The sequence below is a fragment of the Aythya marila genome (genome assembly GCF_965140915.1).
Source record: "Aythya marila genome assembly, chromosome: 2".
Lineage (NCBI taxonomy): Eukaryota > Metazoa > Chordata > Aves > Anseriformes > Anatidae > Aythya > Aythya marila.
In genome coordinates, this window is record NC_139043.1 from 112,776 (window position 1) to 132,473 (window position 19,698).

At 42.0% G+C, this 19,698-nt stretch overlaps 1 protein-coding gene across 15 annotated transcripts in view; it reads right to left on the reverse strand.

The window, feature by feature from the left end:
* Positions 1 to 872: 872 nt before the first annotated feature.
* Positions 873 to 19,698, reverse strand: part of SMARCD3 (SWI/SNF related BAF chromatin remodeling complex subunit D3) — a 93,488-nt gene continuing 74,662 nt past the window's right edge. For 12 of the 15 annotated variants that reach the window (XM_082752485.1, XM_082752484.1, XM_082752492.1 and 9 more), the window contains 6 exons: positions 19,314 to 19,411; positions 17,019 to 17,123; positions 12,067 to 12,202; positions 7,395 to 7,517; positions 5,282 to 5,383; positions 873 to 5,183 (listed from right to left, as the gene is read on the reverse strand). In XM_082752485.1, the coding sequence (XP_082608611.1) occupies positions 5,130 to 5,183; positions 5,282 to 5,383; positions 7,395 to 7,517; positions 12,067 to 12,202; positions 17,019 to 17,123; positions 19,314 to 19,411 (618 nt within the window). In that variant the 3' untranslated portion in view covers positions 873 to 5,129. The remainder of the gene's footprint in view (positions 5,184 to 5,281; positions 5,384 to 7,394; positions 7,518 to 12,066; positions 12,203 to 17,018; positions 17,124 to 19,313; positions 19,412 to 19,698) is intronic. The other 3 variants (XM_082752491.1, XM_082752493.1, XM_082752487.1) reach the window with 1 other exon arrangement.

Consider the following 19,698-nt stretch of genomic DNA (forward strand, 5'->3'; position numbering starts at 1 on the left):
TTTTTCAAGTGCAAAATTAAATTTTGTCTCAGATACTGAAATTTCCTACATAAACTTCCAAACAGAACTTTCCCCACTCTAGTTGGAGTCTCTAGATAGACATTTATGAGTTTTTAACATCTGTTTGCTTTCTTCTCAAAAAAAGGTTACTACTTCTGCTTCCCATTTCACTCAGTTGCTAAAATAATTCTAGGCCTTCCTTTCCTTTTTTACATTCTCTCTTCTTTTTAGTCTTCACCCACCCCACTTCTTGATATTGTTCTCTCTTGACAGTCTATTGACCTAAGAAATTTTGACCCTTAAAACAAACAAATAAAAACTCTTCATTGAGCTGGTGAATTGCAGCTTGTTCATCCTGTCAAATCTTTCTAATATTACTGGTTGTTTGTATGGAACCTCTGTTGGAAGTCTGCTAGCTGTTTGCATAGCTTTCTCCAGCCTCCTCTCAGCATCCAAGCTCTAGCCCCAGCTGCAACTTCTTTATTGATTAAAACTAATAATAATGGTGCTAATTGTACACCGAATGACCAAGCAAGAAACCGGACCTCTCCAATGTTAAGGATTTCCCATCTTCATCACTTATTCATTATGGAAACAGCACCAGAAGATTAAACTTGGTGAGACAGCTCTCATTGTTGTCAAATCTACTTAAAACCTGTATGTGTATGCCCCTCCTTATGCATGTGCACATACATGTGGACAGAAATCCAGAAACTTGAGACCATTAGAGTCTTCATCAGGAGTAAGAAGAAACCAACTGTACCAAATTATCCCTCATATCAGTAGCAGAGCCCAGAGAGTAACATCTCATGTATCACTTCCACGCCATGGACTGGTGTAAATGTGTGTCATTAATTGGCCTTGGATTGATCTGTAGTTCCCAGGTCTCTAAGCAGTTTCACATAGAAAGTGAGATCTTCCTAATCCTTAGGTAAAATTTTCTGTAAAAGAAATGTGTGAAAAAAATCTTCCAGCATTACTTTTACACAAAAGAAATTAAGTTTTCTTTTTTAAGAGGCATAAGGTAAGGGCAAGAGGTACAAATAAACAAAGTATTTATTGTTAAAAGCTTTTCTACGACTCACTCAGCATCCAACAGTGAAGATAAGGTGACTACAGAGCAGAGGGAGTCTCTCCCCCACCTCTCCTTATGCATGTATTTGCTCACTCCCAAACCCACAGTTTTATCTTTTTAATGGAGTACTTTTCTTCAGTGAGATCAGAAAAGGTGTTTATCATACAGGATCTGGCAGAACAGATACAGCCTATTAAACAACAGAGCAGTTACAGAAAGGAGACCTCCTTATTCAGAAAGAAAGGAGCCTTTTTTTTTCCCCACTCATCTCTTTGCACTGCCATTAAAAGGGCTCTCAACACAAAGAGGTTAAAAAAGAAAAAAGGAAAAAAAAAAAAAGAAAGAAAAGAAATAAAAAGAAAGAAACCACCACCTGACTACATTTTAAGCAAAATTCGAAGCCCTAGGATATACACCAATAATTTCACTCAGCTTCATTAGAATAAATTCTAAACAGTGTGGTGTAAAAAAGCTGTCAGCTGAAACCATGCGTGCACTAGAACTGCCAGTGCTGATAAGTGAAATAGCTGAATCCCTACTGATAACAGTAGAAGAAGTTTTGGCAATGTGTCTCAGAACTTAAATGCAGAACATTTGGCTGTACCCTGAATGCCCATTTCCCAAGCTCTATACCAGTTGAGACTGACTCTTGCTCCTGCCCTCTATATGTATACATATACACATGCACACAAAATATACAAAATCACATAGACTGTGCTAGTTCCAACATTAATCTGCATGTTATCCTGTGCTTTGACTTAATGGCACTTCAGTGGCTCCCACCTTTCTCTTTCCTTTTACCACTGCTGTATTCTTCTCTCTATTCTGGCACTTTGGTTCCACAAACACTTGTTTTTCCTTTAACTGCCATGCCAATGCTTCAGCTCCAAGATATATTTCCCTTCTACTGGTACTCCAGGAATTGTTTTAACCTTGTCCTAGTTTTATGCTATATTTTCTAACAATCATCTATATTATCATCTATAAGTTTAACTACATCTATGCACATATATATTTTTTTTTTATTGCAGTATGCACAGATTTGTATCGTACCGTGGCAGAAACCAAAGACCACAAATAACAGTCTTGTCATCTTTAACACCCAAAAAAAGCCCACCATCCTGAAATTAAAATAAATTTATCATTCAAAATCTGCTGGAATTACATGCCTATTCAGTACTACCGACTTTCATTTCCACATGCCCAAGCTGCATTTGGTCCAGTTCCTCCCAGAATTGTCCAATTGTTTCTCCTCGAATATAATGTCTGTTTTTGCTAAAAGCAAGCTCCTGGCTACACTCCTGGAATGGAAGATAACATTTCTCTCTATGTCTCTTCAGTAAAAGGCTCAAACTGCTTCCGAGCATGGAATAAAAGAATCAAAATCTCAAACACCATTTTAATCAAAAGGAAGACACCTGACAGCTATTCCTAAGACTCTTCTTTGGTGACAAGTCTTTTTATGGGCAGGAAGAACATGTACAGTGAGATATATGAATTTTGGATTTGTATTTTCGAATTTTGGATTGCTATGTACAGTGGCCAAATCATGCACGAGCATGCGTGTGCACAAACATGCATGTGTGTATACACTTCAGCATAGCATTGGTGCTTAACATTGCTTCACCTTCCAGTGGTGCTACTTGGAATCCACTGGTCAGCAACACATTGTTTCATTACTTTGTTCTGAAAGAGGCTTGGAAACAGACCCATACAATTATTTTTAAAGAGAGATTCTAAAAGCAGATTGGGCTCCATTATTTTGCCAGCTGTGGCATATGACTGGATTTTTTCTGTACAAATATTTGCCATTCATATGGCAAAGTTCTCAAAAATAAAATTCGCTGGCAGACATCCTGCAGGCATCTATCCCACCCCATTCCTTTCTCATATCCTCGTTTATTTTTCTCAGCATTTATTACTCCTGGAGATCTGAATACATCCCCTGAATGTAGCTGCTCTGTTTACCACATACAGAAAAAGTTTTATACACTGGACAGCATGCACACAACTGACACAGCAGCATAACAAATACGGAAGCACAGTAGCAGATGATCCCCACTGTTTTCCCTCAGTGTTTGCTGGTAGTCCAATTAGCAGAGTCCTACAGCACATAAGATTTTAAGTTGTTAACTGTTTGGCAACCTCTCAGTCTCTACCAGTTTAAGACTGCAGGATTTCAGGTTTTAGTGTAAAAAGAGGTTATAACACACAAAAAAAAATCCAAGCCAAGCCATTCCCAGGAAAAGGCCTTGGGCAAAGAGGTACAGCTGTGCTTTTCCTTACACCAGTGGTTTTGCATGGTTGTACTGCCATCATATGACCAATCATATGTAAATTTTTCAAGACACCTCTGAACGCAGTGGACAGAGTAAAAGCTATGGCACTGGTAATGTGAAAGCAGAGGTATTAAATAAAGGGGTGGGAGGGAAGACTCTCTCTTCTGTGAATAGACAGAAGAAATTTTTCTTTCAAATATGAAAGAAATCAGCAAAGACAGCAGAAGAGAAAAGGACAATACCATAGCAAAATTAATTACTTAGAAGAGCTGCCTCCCTTCCTTAACACATGTGAACTTGACTCTCTTTCCAGGAAAGTGAAAGAAAGGAGATGAAGAGGAGAAGCCTAGAAAAGGATTTCGAGTGCTACATTATCAGGACACAGTTATACTTTGGCAGCTGCTTTTTAGACTAGAAATCATGCTGGGTCATTAATTACAAACCAATCTATGCACTACAAAAGGTGGAATGGGGGGAAGGATTTAATGAAGATGTCCCTGGTTCCAGCTAAATATGTTGTAATTCTGATAGTCTGAATTTGTCATATATTTGAAAACAAGGTGATTTCTAAGGGATAGTTCCTCTATGCTATTTAAGGCTTCAAAACTCAACAGCATCTTATACAACTAGCACATATCATGCACGGGGGAACTGAATAGGAAGAGGCAGTTTACCTATGATCAAAATGTGAGACTAATCCAGGAACTCTGTTGACATCTTGAAGTAAAGAGAAAACTGCCATGTTACATGAAGTTAAGCCTCTTGGATTCTAGATCAACTTAACAGTTACGGAAGTTTTTTTTTTTCAGTCCTGATCCCTAATGGCACACAAGGAGAGAAATGTTTAAGAAATCTCATATTTTACCTATAGACTTATTGTTAATATCCACTGTGTTCAAGGCAGGTATCAGCAAAGCACCATTAGGTTATTTGCATTTTCTAAGAATGCCTTTTTTCTTGCTTCAACTTCAGCTTTTCTAACCCCACTGATACTAAGAATGCCTAAGAGGCTCTCATGCTGGAGATAGTTTTCTTCCTCTTCGTACTGCACGTTGATCGTACCCATGAGACTGTCTAGTGATACATAATTCAGTCTACCTTTCACTGCAGGGGCAAGGGAAAGAGGGAGTATTAAAGTTTGCAGAAGAAATGTTCTGACTATATTTTTTCCTTCCAGAGAGGCTCTTCATTCTAGGATTGAAAATCATCCTAGTTTGTTATTTCACACGGTGCGATGGCTTCTTACACTGGTCCAGCTGAAGTGAAAACTCTGTTCAGGAATGCAAAGCATTCCACAGCTATCAGGACTATCTTGTCTTATTCCAGAGAAGTTACTATTTGAGAATCTTAGGTAACAGAATGAGAATTACCTTTATTTCTCTTAATCTGTAGTCTCCTACAACACCCAACTCAACCTCCCCCATCAATACCACCCATGATTCTATGCATAGCCCATAAGGATTTGCTGTGTAGTGTCTGAACTTTCCACTGGAACTCAATGATGCAAGTTGATGAATGAATCTTTAATCTTCTTTAACATTGACACCTGTATGGAGCACAGGAATCTTCTGCTGTCTATGGCCTGGAATGGTTTGAGACACCTCCCATGGGCAGTTTTTTCAAAGGTCACTCTAAAGCTGGTGTTCTGACTGGTTTGTTGATGGTACATTCCCATCCAGTCAGGAAGCAGGTCCATGTGTAACAGTGAGCTAAGTAACACTGAGAAGTCCACTCGTTCTGTGGTCATGATGCCAATGGGATCTTTTGAGCAATACTTATGTGTTGCGCACTCCCAGAGACTGTTCCAGTTCCTGCCGGCGCTGCTGAATCTGAAAGAAAAAGAGAAACTGTGCAGTTCAGCAGATTCTATTGTTCAGTGGTAGGATGACTCATTTATGAACTATCCACGTGGCTAATTCCTTCACACCTTGCAGTAGAAATATCTGCTCACAGCCTCTTGAGACCATGGCTCATGATAAAATTCAGCTCTGCGTTCTTCCTCTGGGTTTCCAACTACATCAGTCATCACCTGTGACAAAAATAAAAATACTTTTCACTATAGCTATTCTACCACATGGAGAAACATTTACATTTACGTGGAGTCAAAAATTAATGACACTACTGCATTAAAATTCTCAGGACTGATCTCTATGCCCAAGGCAAATGGGCAATGGCATGCATTGGACATAGCCTTGAAGAGGAAAGGGACCTGGGAGTGTTGATCAATGCTCAGCTGAACACGAGCTATCAGTGTGCTCAGGTGGCCAAGAAGGCCAATGACATCCTGGCCTGTATTAGAAATAGTGTAGCCAGCAGGAGCAGGGAAGTGATTGTCCTCCTGTACTCAGCTTTGGTGAGGCCGCACCTCAAGTACTGGGTTCAGTTTTGGGCCCCTCACTACAAGAAGGACATTGAGGCCCTGGAGTGTGTCCAGGGCAACAAAACTGGTGAGGGTTCTGGAGAATAAGTCTTATGAGGACCAGCTGAGGGAGCTGGGATTGTTTAGCCTGGGGAAGAGGAGGCTCAGGGGAGACCTCATTGCACTCTACAACTTCCTGAAGGGAGGTTGTGATGGGGAGGGGATTGGCCTCTTCTCTCAGATAACTAATGATAGGACTGGAGGAAATGGCCACAAGTTGTGCCTGGGGAGATTTAGATTAGGTATCAGGAAAAACTTTTTCTCTCAAAGAGTGGTCAGGTACTGGAACGGCCTGCCCAGGGAAGTGGTGGAGTCACCATCCCTCACAGTGTTCAAGAAGCGCCTGGACAAGGTGCTACAAGATATGATGTAGTAGCTTAGTGGGAAGTACTGGTGATAGGAGGACGGTTGGACTAGATGATTTTGTAGGTCCTTTCCAACCTTGTGTTTCTATGATTCTATGATTCTCTGATTCATGGTTACTGCCAAAACAAGGTGTCCACATCCAAACTGAACAGCTCCTAACATTTGCTTCTAGGCTGTGCTAAGGAGTCATTCAGGACTGGCCAGGCTAAATGCCACAGATCTCTAACATTTTAACAGCATTGACAGTTTAGTTCCAGGGTCCCAGGAAAAGTACCCTAGCACTGTATATTTTACTTGCAGATATATCCAAAGAACCTTGGCACAACTGTAAACAACAGGAAATTGTGAAGGTATTCATGTCAGACTGAAATGTAAAATTATTGGCATATTCTGCAGGGTAGTGTTTTACAATGTCAGTTCTGATGCCAGCAGGGCAGAGTATTACCAAAAAGGCCCTTTTGGAACTGGATGTCAGTCAGGGAGAGCATTGAACAGCTGTTCCATATATGCAACTAGAGAAGCACCACCACCACACTTCAGTTTGTAAGCTCTTCAAGCTACAGGTATATTTAAACATTCTTTTAGATGTCCATTCCCTTTCTGAATATAAATAATAACAACAATCATAATCTTAACAGTAAATCTTTGCAAGATTATTGATTAACAAACAAGACATTTATATTTGAAATATAATTATTACATAAAAATAGTTTACTGACTTCATTAACATAACGGGTTTTGATGCGTCTGATTTAAAGATACAAAGTGTGAAACTTTATGAGAAAAATATTCTTTTTGGCTGGCAAACAAATGAAATTCCTTACATTACATACCTTGGGTTTCTCAAAACTAAACTCAAAGGCATCTGATACTTATTCTGCTATTTCTTAAATAAGATTACATTTTGAAAACCAATAAAATACCCAAATAGTGTTATTTTGCTATAGGATCCTCCTGATTAGTTTTATATAGCTTTAATTTTACAGAGTACACCAACACATCTCTGCACTTTGGTCTTACTGTCTAACCACAAATTCACCTACAATCCCCATTATGCACTGCTAATCCACTAGAAGAGAAATACAGCCTAACCGGTCTTTCCCGCATACTTTCTGCTCTGGGACAGTAGTATTACACTCATCGTTTTTTCCACCAATTTTCCATCCTGGATATTTTAGTTATACATCTGTACACATTTAACTAATGTTCTTACATTCTGGTTTCACTTCTACATTCTTCTTCAACCTTAGCTCACCTTAAGATCCCTACTTTGGGATCGAAGAAGGTCTTGGATGTATCCTTTAGGATCTTTGGAGAAACTCAGCATGAAATCACGTTGTATTTTTAACTGATTTATGGATTCGATTGTCTCATGAATCTGAAGAAAATAATAAAGCAGATGTTCTTTAATTCCTCTCATGTTTCTGCAACCCTGAGGTCAGTCCTGTTAATGTCTTTGTAGTTCTCTGTAATATACAAAGGTGACAATTCTACACCAAAGACTCATCCCATGGAATTTTCTCTTCAGAGTGGGAGTTAACCCTAGTGTTGCAATTACATTTTGGTTTCACATGTATTTTTGCAACATAAGCACATACAGGATTCTTCTTCACTTCCTGCACTGAACTACTGGATGGCACGCTACATGCAATACTGAAGAGCTAAGTCATGTCACTGTATAATGCAATGATTTCCTGTATATAAGCAGTCTTTTTGGGAAGTCAGGGATTTTTCTGGAAAGGTGCTATATAATGTCTTTACGTATTGCCCAATGCAAGAAAGCAGTTACTCCCTTGGTTAGTCAACATTATACCTTCAATATCCTGTGGTGATGCCTAAACTTTGTTCTAGTGATCGCCCAATCAAATCCATGTTAAATAAACTTACATAACAGCCATGACTTCTAGAATTTTTCTTGTAAGAAAGACTATTAACGTCACCATGGCTACAAAAGGAGTGTGAATAATGAGAAACTGTGAGTATGGAAGGTTTATAGAAAATGAGTCATATCAAAAATATTATGAAAGAAATGGTCATTAACTAGCAGGGAAGAATATACACTACAAAGAGGAGTCAAGGTATGTTAATAAACCTGGAAAACAAAATCAATTGTGATCAATGGGAGGACAACTAATGAATCATTTGCACATACCCAAACAGAAAAGCAACCTCTTACTATCCTGTTTCTCTAAAATTCTGTTTTGAGATTGCAGACCCATCTTGTTAAATCTCCTGTCCACATCTATTTTGCCAAAACATCTACTGTGGCCAGACACAGAGGGAGGAAAATAATCCTCCCATGATCTGGCTATGCCACTAAGGGCATTGTAGGCAGAACTGTATGGTATGTTAACAGAAGAGAAGGCTCTCAACTTAAAACGTTCCTCATGTGGGAAAATGATGTAGCCAATGCTAGAGAGAAATCTCCTATTGGTGTGCACCAGTTTTCCACTAGATGACTTACCCAGAAGTGACTTCAGTAACTTCACTAATCACAGCTTGCACTCTGCTGCAGAAAATGCTCAATAAAAAGGTGATAAAGACATGGTAAATGGGGAGCTGGACTGGAAACATAATAATCCTTAGCATGCTGCATGAAAGCACATATAGGCTGGAAACTAACTGGCTGAGCAGCTGCTCTGCTGAAACCTTTTCCTTTGACCTTTTCCAAGAACCACAGAACAACAGATCTTGCAACGGTTACCAAAAATCTGCAGGACTGCTGGTATCCAAACTCTCTTTAAAACAGTATGAGGACAACAGTTTAACAAATTCGTGTTAGATGTAAACAAACAGAAACTTAGCATGACTCTGTATCACATGAATAATCTCTGGTCCATGATATCACACTTCCCTTGGTTTGTGGAACCACTTTTATTTATCCCTTGCCAGGGCAAATCAGCCATTTACACTTGTGCAAAAAACTGGCTAATGGTCCTCTTGCCTTGACATGAATCCCTAATGCAGCCTGCAGAGCTCACCACTGCTATAAGAGAGGTATGGTTATTTTAAGTGCACATAATCTTTGTTCAATAAACCAGGAAACAATTCTGCAAAACCGTTCCAAGTGATTTTTCTACTATTAATTTTCTACAGTTGCAGCTAGTCTAGTGAGCTGCTCTGCAGCAGTGCAATGCCCAGCACACTAAAAGAATATGAGATTCTCTTAGCTTTCCCTCATATCAATATAGCAAGACACTATGACCTCTCAATAAAATGTTATAGTCTAGGGACCTTCTAGGGACCTATAGTCTTGAAGGTACCTTCAAGATCATCTACTTCCAACCCCCCTTGCCATGGCAGGGGCACCTTCCACCAGACCAGGTTGCTCAAAGCCCCATCCAACCTGGCATTCATCACTTCCAGGGATGGGGCACCTAGGATGGATACAGACTTACCAATTTGCACTTCTGCAAAAAAAATTGCTCCTGTTATTCTTCCACAGCTAATCCTTCTTCATAACCCCAAGTCTTTTGAGTATCAAAACTTTCCCTCTACTTCTCTAACTCAGCATAGGCAACTTTGTTCTCATCTTCAATTTTTTAGCATCTCTGGTTCCCATATCCAAATAATGTCTGACTTTAATTTTTTCTTCTCATATTTTTTCTAAGATAGAGGTTTTCATATCATAAGATGCAGAAGTTAAAATTCCTGTAATACATTTTAATTACAATTACATTTTTCTCTTTGGTCTTGCTAACTGTAATCCCACCTTATTTATATCCAGAAGAAGGCTGCTGCTGCTTGCTATGCTTACCAAACACCTTCTTTACTTTCCTTAGTTGCTTCTGATTCTCAGCATAACAAAAAGAAAAAAAAAATCTGTGATGCCAGTCTTAATTGTCTACTTCTTATATTTTCAAAGCTGCATCTTTTTTTTTTTTTTTTTTTTTTTTTTTTTGTGCCAGATTAGAAGAAAGTAAGATCTGGATGTAAAATACTAGGTGGTGATTTGACTGTGTTAACTAAGGAACCTCATTAAAAAAAAAAAAAAAAAAGAGAGTAATGGGTCTCTTGTGCACTGAGGACAAACTTGACAAACTTGTGTGCTGAGGAAAAGGCTAGGTAGTCAAACTCTGCCCATTTATACAAATTTGAAGAGCAGGAATGATTATATAAAGGCATCTTGAACATAAAATGCGCTGCTAAACTGAAGTTAAAAAAGTTAAAAGCTGACGCTCCATCTTAAAATATATAGAATATCCACCTACGTGAGATAAATGATTCCTATTGTAATATTGAACTTCATGGAGCAATCCAACAACATCATCCACAAAGTCTGAACACCTGAGCATTTTTGGAGGGTTGCTGCCTATGTGTTATGGGACACATTATAGGATCTAGGGTAAGAGCATCTTGGGATTGCACTTGACATGGCACTTTTAGGGAATTAATCAAATGCGGGAAAAGGGATGGATCTACGTGATTCAGGGAGGCACAACTGTGGGAAAATAGATATATAAAGGGCTAAAAATCACTGGTTGTGTGCAAACGATTTGCTCATTGATATGCTTGTCCAGCCATCTCTATGCCTGACCAGAGCTATCTGTCCTACTGTGTTACCAGATTCCATTTTTAACTCTTTTCCTGAGTGAGGAACTCTATTTTTATGCATGGGGGGAGCTCTATGTGCCAGCAACTGCAGCAAGACCATGGTTTGGAGGCCCATGTGCCTCAGTGCTGGCACCTGCAGCAGTGCAGATGCGTGAATGTGTGAGCACTGGCAAAGAACAAGCTGAACTAGTCAGCAAGTAGGTAAGGTGGTCTGGGAGCCATGGTGGGGTATATGTCTGTAAGGATGAGACCACAGGAGAAGCTGGCAGTCAGACAGACCAAAGGAATCTCAGCCAGCCACTGCAGGGACCGTGGGGTCTGAGGGTTGCTAGGGACAAGACCCAGTGGTGTTTGTATGTGTGCACACATCGAAGGGTAAGACCACAGGGAAGTGGCAACTGGGGGACCAAGAGACTCCCAGCCAGCTGCGAATGTATGTGTGCGTATATGGGTATGTTTGTGCCTCTGTGTGGATGCGTATGCCTGTGTGGATGTGCCTGTGTCTGTATGAACACTGGGAGTGGGGCTGCAGCCTCTGGGGCTTGTATGGCCAAGTGCCAGCAACTGGGAGACTGGGATCCAGAGGCAGCTAGTGGGTAGACAAAGTGTCCGAGACCAGCTGCCAGAGGGACATACCCCCACTAGCGGCCCTCCACGGAGTTCAGCCAGAGAGAGGACCAGAATGAGATTATTGGTTATCTTTGTGTTCATGTGAGGTCTCTCTGTATCCTGACCGTGTTGATCTGTGTGGCTGGCCATGTATATATATATATACATATATATATATATATATACATATATATATATATGTGGCATATACACACGCATGGGTGCATGTGTGTGTGTGCATGCCTACTGGGAATACATGCTCAGCCTCGTTGCTGGTTGGATCTGGGATAATGGAGCTTTGGCAGCCTTGCCTCTCTCAGGCTGTAAGATCCAGCCTAATTCTCCTAACACATACCTTGGAAGACCATGCTTGATCCACATTGCCTGCTCTAACATGTTTTTAGTTGCAAACAAGACATGTTAGTTTTCCACAGAGCACACTAGATTTACTAACTAGTTCAGAAAGATCTGAAATCCTACAGCACCTAGAGTGGCACATAATTTATGTTGCCTGCCAGGGTACTCATTATGCTGCCTGCGAAACACTTGTAACATTTTTACAACTATATCAGGCCCTGGATTAAATCCTAAGAGCAAACCCCACCCACCCCACTGTATTTCCATTGCATGTGACTTATTCAACCCTTGAAAGCACATCTAAATGAGCAATCCCTTTCTCACATTAGTCCCTTTGATATACGGCACCAAACCCTCAGGAAGTTATAAAACGTGTATACATATGCCACGTGATACTGGGGCAGTACCTTGTTGTCCAATGCTGTAATCTCCTGTTGATTAGCTGTTGAGAGAAGAAAACTACTCATCTGTCCCTTCAATGGGTCTTCAACTTCTACATCTATGTCATAACAAGCCGTCTTCTTCTGATCATTAGGGTCAACACTATGGAGAGGATAATAGAAGATTGTGAAAACTGGCATAATGAGTCAGAGTAAATAGCCATCCAGACCAGAAAATACTCTTTCAAAAAAACTGTTGCAGATGCTGTGAGAAGACTTTAAGAACAGGGTACCTTTACACATATTATGTATACATGCGTCATATATATATCGGTGGTGGTGAACTGGCTGGTAGCTGGTGATGAACTGGTTAAACACTAGAGTTCAAAGTGTTGTAGTGATGTGTGGCTACATCTCTCTGGCAGACAGTCACTAGCAGTGTTTCCCAGGGCTCAGTTCTACAGCCAGTTCTGTTCAACATTTTTATCAATGATCTGGATGCAGGAGCTGAAGGCATCTTCAGCAAGTTTGGTGATGATACTAAACTGGGAGGTGCTGTTGACTCTCTAGGAACAAGAGGCCTTGCAGAGGGATCTAAACAGACTGAAACATTGGGCAATCAGCAATGAAATTGAGCAAGGGTAAAGGGTTCTGCACCTAGGACTGAGGAATCATAGAATCATAGAATCATCTAGGTTGGCAAGGACCTCCAAGATCATCTGGCCCAACCATCCCCCTACCACCTGTATCACCCACTAAACCATGTCCCTAAGCACCAGGTCCAACCTTTCCTTAAACACCCCCAGGGACGGTGACTCTGCCACCTCCCTGGTCAACCCGTTCCAATGCCTAACTGATCTTTCTGAGAAGAAATATCTCCTAATTTCCAACCGAAACCTCCCCAGTGCAACTTCAGCCCCTTCCCCCTTGTCCTATCACCAGGCACGTGGGAGAATAGACCAATACCCACCTCGCTACAGCCTGCTTTAAGGTACTGTCCTGGTTTCAGTTAGAACAGAGTTAATTTTTTTCCTAGTAGCTGGTAGAATGCTATGTTTTGGCTTAAGATGAGAAGAGTGCTGATAACACCCCGATGTTTTAATTGTTGCAGAGCAGTGCTTATACTAAGGACATCTCAGCTTCTTGCTCTGTCCTGCCAATGGGCAGGCTGGGGGTGCAGCAAGAGCTGGGAGGGGACAGACCCAGGACAGGTCACCCAAACTAGCCAAAGGGGTATTCCATACCATCTGACATCATGCTAAACAATATATAGGGGTGGCTAGCCGGGGGAGGGGGGCTGGACTGCTCGGGGTTAGGCTGGGCATCGGTCAGTGGGTGGTGAGCAATTGCATTGTGCATCACTTGTTTGTACACATTATTACTAGTAGTACTATTATCATTGTATTATTATTATTATTATTATTATTATTATTATTATCCTGTCTTATTAAACTGTCTTTATCTCAACTCATGGGCTTCACTTTCCATTTCTCTCCCCCGTCCCAGAGAGGGAGGGGGGAGGGTGATCGAACGGCTGTGTGGTGTTTAGCTGCCGGCTGGGTTAAACCAGGTACCTGTAGAGAGCAATAAGGTCGCCCCTGAGCTTCGTCTTCTCCAGGCTGAACAAGCCCAGCTCCCTCAGCCGCTCCTCGTAGGACTTGCTCTCCAGACCCCTCACCAGCTTCACTGCCCTTCTCTGGACATCCTTGAGCACCTCGATGTCCTTCTTGTAGCGAGGGGCCCAAAACTGAACACAGTACTCGAGGTGTGTCCTCACCAGAGCCGAGTACAGGGGAACAATCGCTTTCCTAGCCCTGCTGGCCACACTGCTTCTGATACAAGCCAGGATGCTGTTGGCCTTCTTGGCCATCTGAGCACACTGCTGGCTCATATTCAGCTGACTATCAACCAATACTCCCATGTCCTTCTCCTCTGCACAGCTTTCCAGCCACTCTGCCCCAAGCCTGTAGTGCTGGATGGGGTTCTTATGGCCGAAGTGCAGGACCTGGCACTTAGCCATGTTGAACCTCATCCTATTGGCCCTTACCCATCGATTCAACCTTTCCAGGTCCCTCTGCAGGGCATTCCTACCCTCTGGCAGATCAGTACTTCCCCCTAACTTGGCATTGTCTGCAACCTTACTGAGGGTGCACTCAATTCCCTCATCCAAATAATTAATTAAATATTAATATTAAAGAGAATGGGCCCCAACATTGACCCCTGGGGAACACCACTTGTGACTGGTCGCCAGCTGGATTTCACTCCATTCACCACCACTCTCTGGGCTTGGCCATCCAGCCAGTTTTTAACCCAGCAAAGCGTATACCTGCCTGAGCCATGGGCTGCCCGCTTCTCCAGGAGAATACTTTGGCAGACTGTGTCAAAGGCCTTGCTGAAGTCTAGGTAGACCACGTCAACAGCCTTTCCCTCATCCAGACAGGTCACCCGGTCATAGAAGGAGATGAGGCTGGTCAGGCAGGACTTGCCTCTCATGAGCCCATGTTGACTGGGCCTGAGCCCCAGGTTGTCTTGCACATGCTGTGTGATTACACTCAAGATGACCTGTTCCATCACCTTCCCTGGCACCAACATCAAGCTGACAGGCCTGCAGTCGCCCAGGTCTTCCTTACAACTCTTCTTATAGATGGACGTCATGTTAGCAGGTCTCCAATCATCATCCGGGACCTCTCCGGATGACCACGACTGCTGATAGATGATGGAAAGCAGCCCAGCAATCACACCCACAAACTCCCTCAGCACCCTTAGGTGGATCCCATCTGGCCCAATGGACTTGTGACAGTCCAGGTGGAGCTGCAGGTCTCTAACTATTTCCACCTGAACTTTGAGGGAGTTCTGCTCCTTGTCTCAAACTTCCAGGTTGGGAGGTGGAGTATCCTGTGGACTGGGGTTTAGGCTTTAACCCTGAGGACTGTGTTAGGCTTTAACTTGTTGGGTTTTAGGCTTAATTGCCATTTTCTCTTTAGCTTTAAGTTGAAATTTCTTAGCAAGAAAACTTTGTCAACCCAGTAGCTGATAAATCATACTTCAGTCATGGTCACTTGTAATATAAAAATGCTCCTTCAGAACATTATTTTTGAAATATCTCGGTTGTGTGCACCTGCTGCAGGTAGTAATAAAATAAAAAAAAAAAAGGACTCAGGATCTAATTGAACTTGTTAGATCTTGGGGAGAAGGAGGTCTTGCACGGATGGATTTACATTACAAGTGTTTCCAGCAGGTTGAGAGGAATAATCCTCTCCCTCTGTATTCAGCACTGGTGAGTCCACACCTGGAATCCTGTGCCCAGTTCTAGGCTCCTTAACACAAGAGAGACATGGACATACTGGACAGAGTGTAGAAAAGAGCCATGAGGATGATGAAGGGACTGGAGCAGCTCTGCTAAAAGAAAAGGCTGAGAGTGCTGGAACTGTTCGGTCTGGAGAAGAGAAAGCTCGGGGGGGGGGGGTTACCCTTGTAGATATAAATACCTGAAGACAGTATGCAAGGAGGACAGAACCAGGCTCTTTTCAATGGTCTGAAGTGGACAGAGATGAGTGGCAATATGCACAAACTTGAGTACAGAAGGTTCCCCCTGAACATCGGGAAGCACATCTTTACTGTGAGAAGTGACCAAGCACTGGCACAGACATTGTGGAATCTCCCTCTTTGGAGATCCTCAAAAGCTGCCTGGACATAGTCCTGGGCAACTTGCTCTAAGGAGCCCTGCATGAGCCAGGGAGGCGGTTGGACAAGATAACCTTCAGGTGTTAGAAGACATGGAAAAGGGCAAGGTGCTCAATGCTGTTTTTGCCTCCATTTGTCCTGGTAAGTTGTGTTCTCAGGCCTCCCTCGCCCCTGAGCCTAGGACGGAGTTGGGGGAGCAGGGCTATTGTGAAAAACCTTGACAAGTTGAATAAAGAGGACAGCAATTCAACATCATAAGGTTCAACACAGGCAAATACAAAGTTTTGCTCTGAACAATCCCATGCACTGGTACAGGTGGGCATCAACTGAGCAGAAATCAGCTCTGGAAAGAAAAGAACCTATTCCCTGCTATGCCACACTTGTGCATCTTGACTTCTGAGTGCAGGACCAGGAAGACACGACATATTGTAGTGAGCCCCTCACCAGGCCATGAGAATGGCTAGGGACTGGAGCACATGGAATCACAGAATAGTTTGGGCTTGAAAGGACCTTACAGATCATCTAATTCCAACCCCCCTGCCATGTGAAAGGACACATCCCGCTAGATCAGGTTGCTCAAGGCCCCATCCAACCTGACCTTGAACACTTCCAGGGATGGAGCATCCACAACTTCCCTGGGAAACTGTTCAACTCTTTGTCAGGGAGTGTAGTGATAGGACAAGGAATAACAGCTTTAAACTAAAAAGAGTTGGTTTTGATTAGCTCTAAGAAGGAAATTCTTTACTCAGATGATGGTGAGGCACTGGAACAGGTTGCCCAGGGAACTAGATGATCTTTAAGATCTTTTCTAACCCAAATTATTCTGTGATTCTATGACTTCTTAACCACTTCTTCCTCCAGGCCTTTGTCCCATGGTACTCTACCAAGCAGATCCCTGAAGAGGACAAAGTCTGCTCTCCCAAATTCCAGGGTAGCAAGTTTGCTGTGCTCCCTCCTTGCTTCATTCAGAATCCAAAACTGCACAATTTCATGATTGCTTCGGCTAAGGTGGCCTTTGAGTTTCACATTCCCCTCTAGACCCTCCTTGTTTGTGAGAATGAGATCCAGCATAGCACCTCTCCTTGTTGGCTTCTCTGTCACTTGGAGAAGGATGTCATCAGTGCATTCCAGGAACTTCCTGGATTGCCTAGGCCCTACTGTGCTGTCCCTCCAACAGATGTCAGGGGGGCTGAAGTCCTCCATGAGAACCAGGGCTTACGAACATGAGGCTTCTATCTGTTTATGTGCATTAGCATACAGACATTTAAGTTGGGCCCGTGATGAAGCTGACTTACTGGCTGGAGTGGTGGACTTCTTTTGTGCTGGTCTTCAGGTTCTCTTCTGCTGATTTGTGACCCTCCTCCAGACTCTGGGCATCTGTCACTGACACTGGCATCAAACTGGGAGGAGAGGGATGGATTGAGATTCCCCTCCCCTGGCAACTATAGTTTAAAGCCCTCTTCACCAGCTTGGCAAGCCTATGATCAAAGATGCTTTTTCCACTTCTCTGACAGGTGGATCCCCATCAGCCCCCAGCAGACCAGGTTTCTCAAATAGAGTCCCATGGTCTAGCTAGCTGAACCCCTGCCTGCGGCACCAGTCACGCAACTATCTGTTGATTTGCCAGATTCAACTGGCCTTTTTAATCCCCTCCCCTTTGACTGGCAGGACTGATGAAAAATCTACCTGTGCTCCTGAGTCCTTTACTACTGCTTCCAGGGCTTTGTAATACCTAATGCCTACACCAAGAGAAGCTGCAAGAGTTGCATTTGTCCAGCCTTGAGAAGAGACAGAGAAGAGGAGATCCTATTGCTGAGTGCAACTGCCCTATGTACAGTGAAGACAGAGCAAGGCTCTTCTTGGAGGTGCACAGCAACAGGCAACAGATACCCCTTGTAACATGGGATACTGACTCAATGTAAGATATATTTTTTTTTAATTTTTATATAAATCATGATGGTAATCAAAAGGGAGGAATCAAATACTAACTTGTTTGCAATATAAGAATATTGGAGACCTACGCTTTGCAGTATTCTTGTGCAATGTTAAGAGTGTGGGAGATGACTTGTTTCTTTGCAGAAATGGGAAATGTCATGTGTTTCTCTTTCTACCTCTGATTTCAAGTCTGTCAGCAACAATGAGGAGTAAAATTCAAGAAAAGCTCCAGCTCTAGATTGAGCTCAGGTAAGAATATTTTACTTCTATGAGTTTTAAATCTGGTGCACTCAGTATTGCAGAGATAAAAACACTACTATTTTCTACTGCATCCTCTTTCAGTCTATCTGCCATTTAAAGTATTTACCCATACTAACAGCTTTCTGTTTAACTCTATTTAATTTCCATTGCATTTTTGTTATTTTCTTTAACAAAAAGCATGGATGGTGTCTGAAGAGCAGGACTAAAATGCTGTTGGAAGGGGAGGAGCCTCAGATGACCACAAATGATACCTTCTACTCTACACTATTCTGTTCCTTTAGCAGTCTGAAAATTTACTTACTCCCATTACATTCAGTGCCAGATTTCTATTTGCTTTGCCTGAGACTGTAAAGACTCTATTGCAAAAGTATCACCTACTCTCAGCACATTAATACTTCCCCCTGTCCACAGCTTTATGTCACTATGTCACTGCAGAGTAATATTGCCAGGTGCTGCATGATGCACACAGTGTATCAGAGAAGCTACTACACACAAGGTCCTCTTCTTTAGCTTCTATCTAACAGACATGATCTTGCCCCCAGGACTTCTTTGCATTTTAAGCATGTTCAGGAATATTTGTTGTCAATATTCTGTATGAAATCAAATCCCTAAGCTCAGTTAATGATACTGTTTAAATACTCACAATCGGAGTTTTGACCAAGACCCCAAGGAAATTAGGAAAGACTGAAATATCCAAAAGCAAATTTGTGATCTCCAAGAGTCTCTTCCATCCTTCCAAGCTGTCAGTTAAAAATGGAATGTGCTGGAAGTGTCCTAAGATACCTGAAAATTGTGTATTAGCTACACCAGAAATATACCTTTTTTGACGAGGATGACAGGAAGCTCAGTATCTTGGTCATGATGACCTTCTCTGAATCTAGGCATTTTTTTAGCTTAACTCTCTTGAGGATCTCTGTCTAGCTGTCATTCTTAGAGTAGGACTAGCACCCAAAGAGCCGATCCAATCCCAACGAAGCATGCATGGAGTGGCCACTGTATTTGAAATGTTATACTGTTGTACTTTTTACATAATAACTCAGCAGTTAGAATGATTGCCCATGATGTACAATACCGTAATTCAATTCCTCTTTTTTTCCTCTGAGTGGATTTGAACTCTTTTTTAATCCCTTTAAGAAAGAAACCTGGCCCACTTTCCCAATGCCATTTTAGTATGGATAAAAGATGTAGGAAATACTGCATTTTCCTAGAGAATTGGTGCCACTCTACTGAAAATAATTCATAACTTTACAGACATAAAGAATTAACACACAGTCCAAAGCACTCACTTGGATGTTAGAAAACCTGGATTCTGGTCCCGGCAACCATAGCAGTTTCTCTGTTTTAGACAGTGTATGATTTGCATGTGACAGTGCTGAGCTGACTGATCAGCTTACCTGATGATATGGTTTATCACTATAGGGTCTGGTGGCAGCAGTAGGTTAGTGAGTCTCTGAGGAATTTCAGAAAACTTTAGCCGGGGACAGTCAAAGATCTGGAATATAATAAAAGCGTATTATCCTTGTCCAAAACCTAATTTGCAATTAAACAAGTAAATCAATTAGACCCTTTCTTATTGGAAAGGCTATGACTTTTTTAGGAGTGAGGAACCACCTTGATGTGTTTTTTGACAACACTGCACATGGAGGCATTTACTATATTTGTTACAGTGTCTGTTGAAAGCCATTCAGCACTGAAGAAACTGCAAATTATTAAGGGAAAACAAAATTCAGTAATTTCTGTCCATCCAAAATTTGCAGATGGATATTATTGATTGCCTCT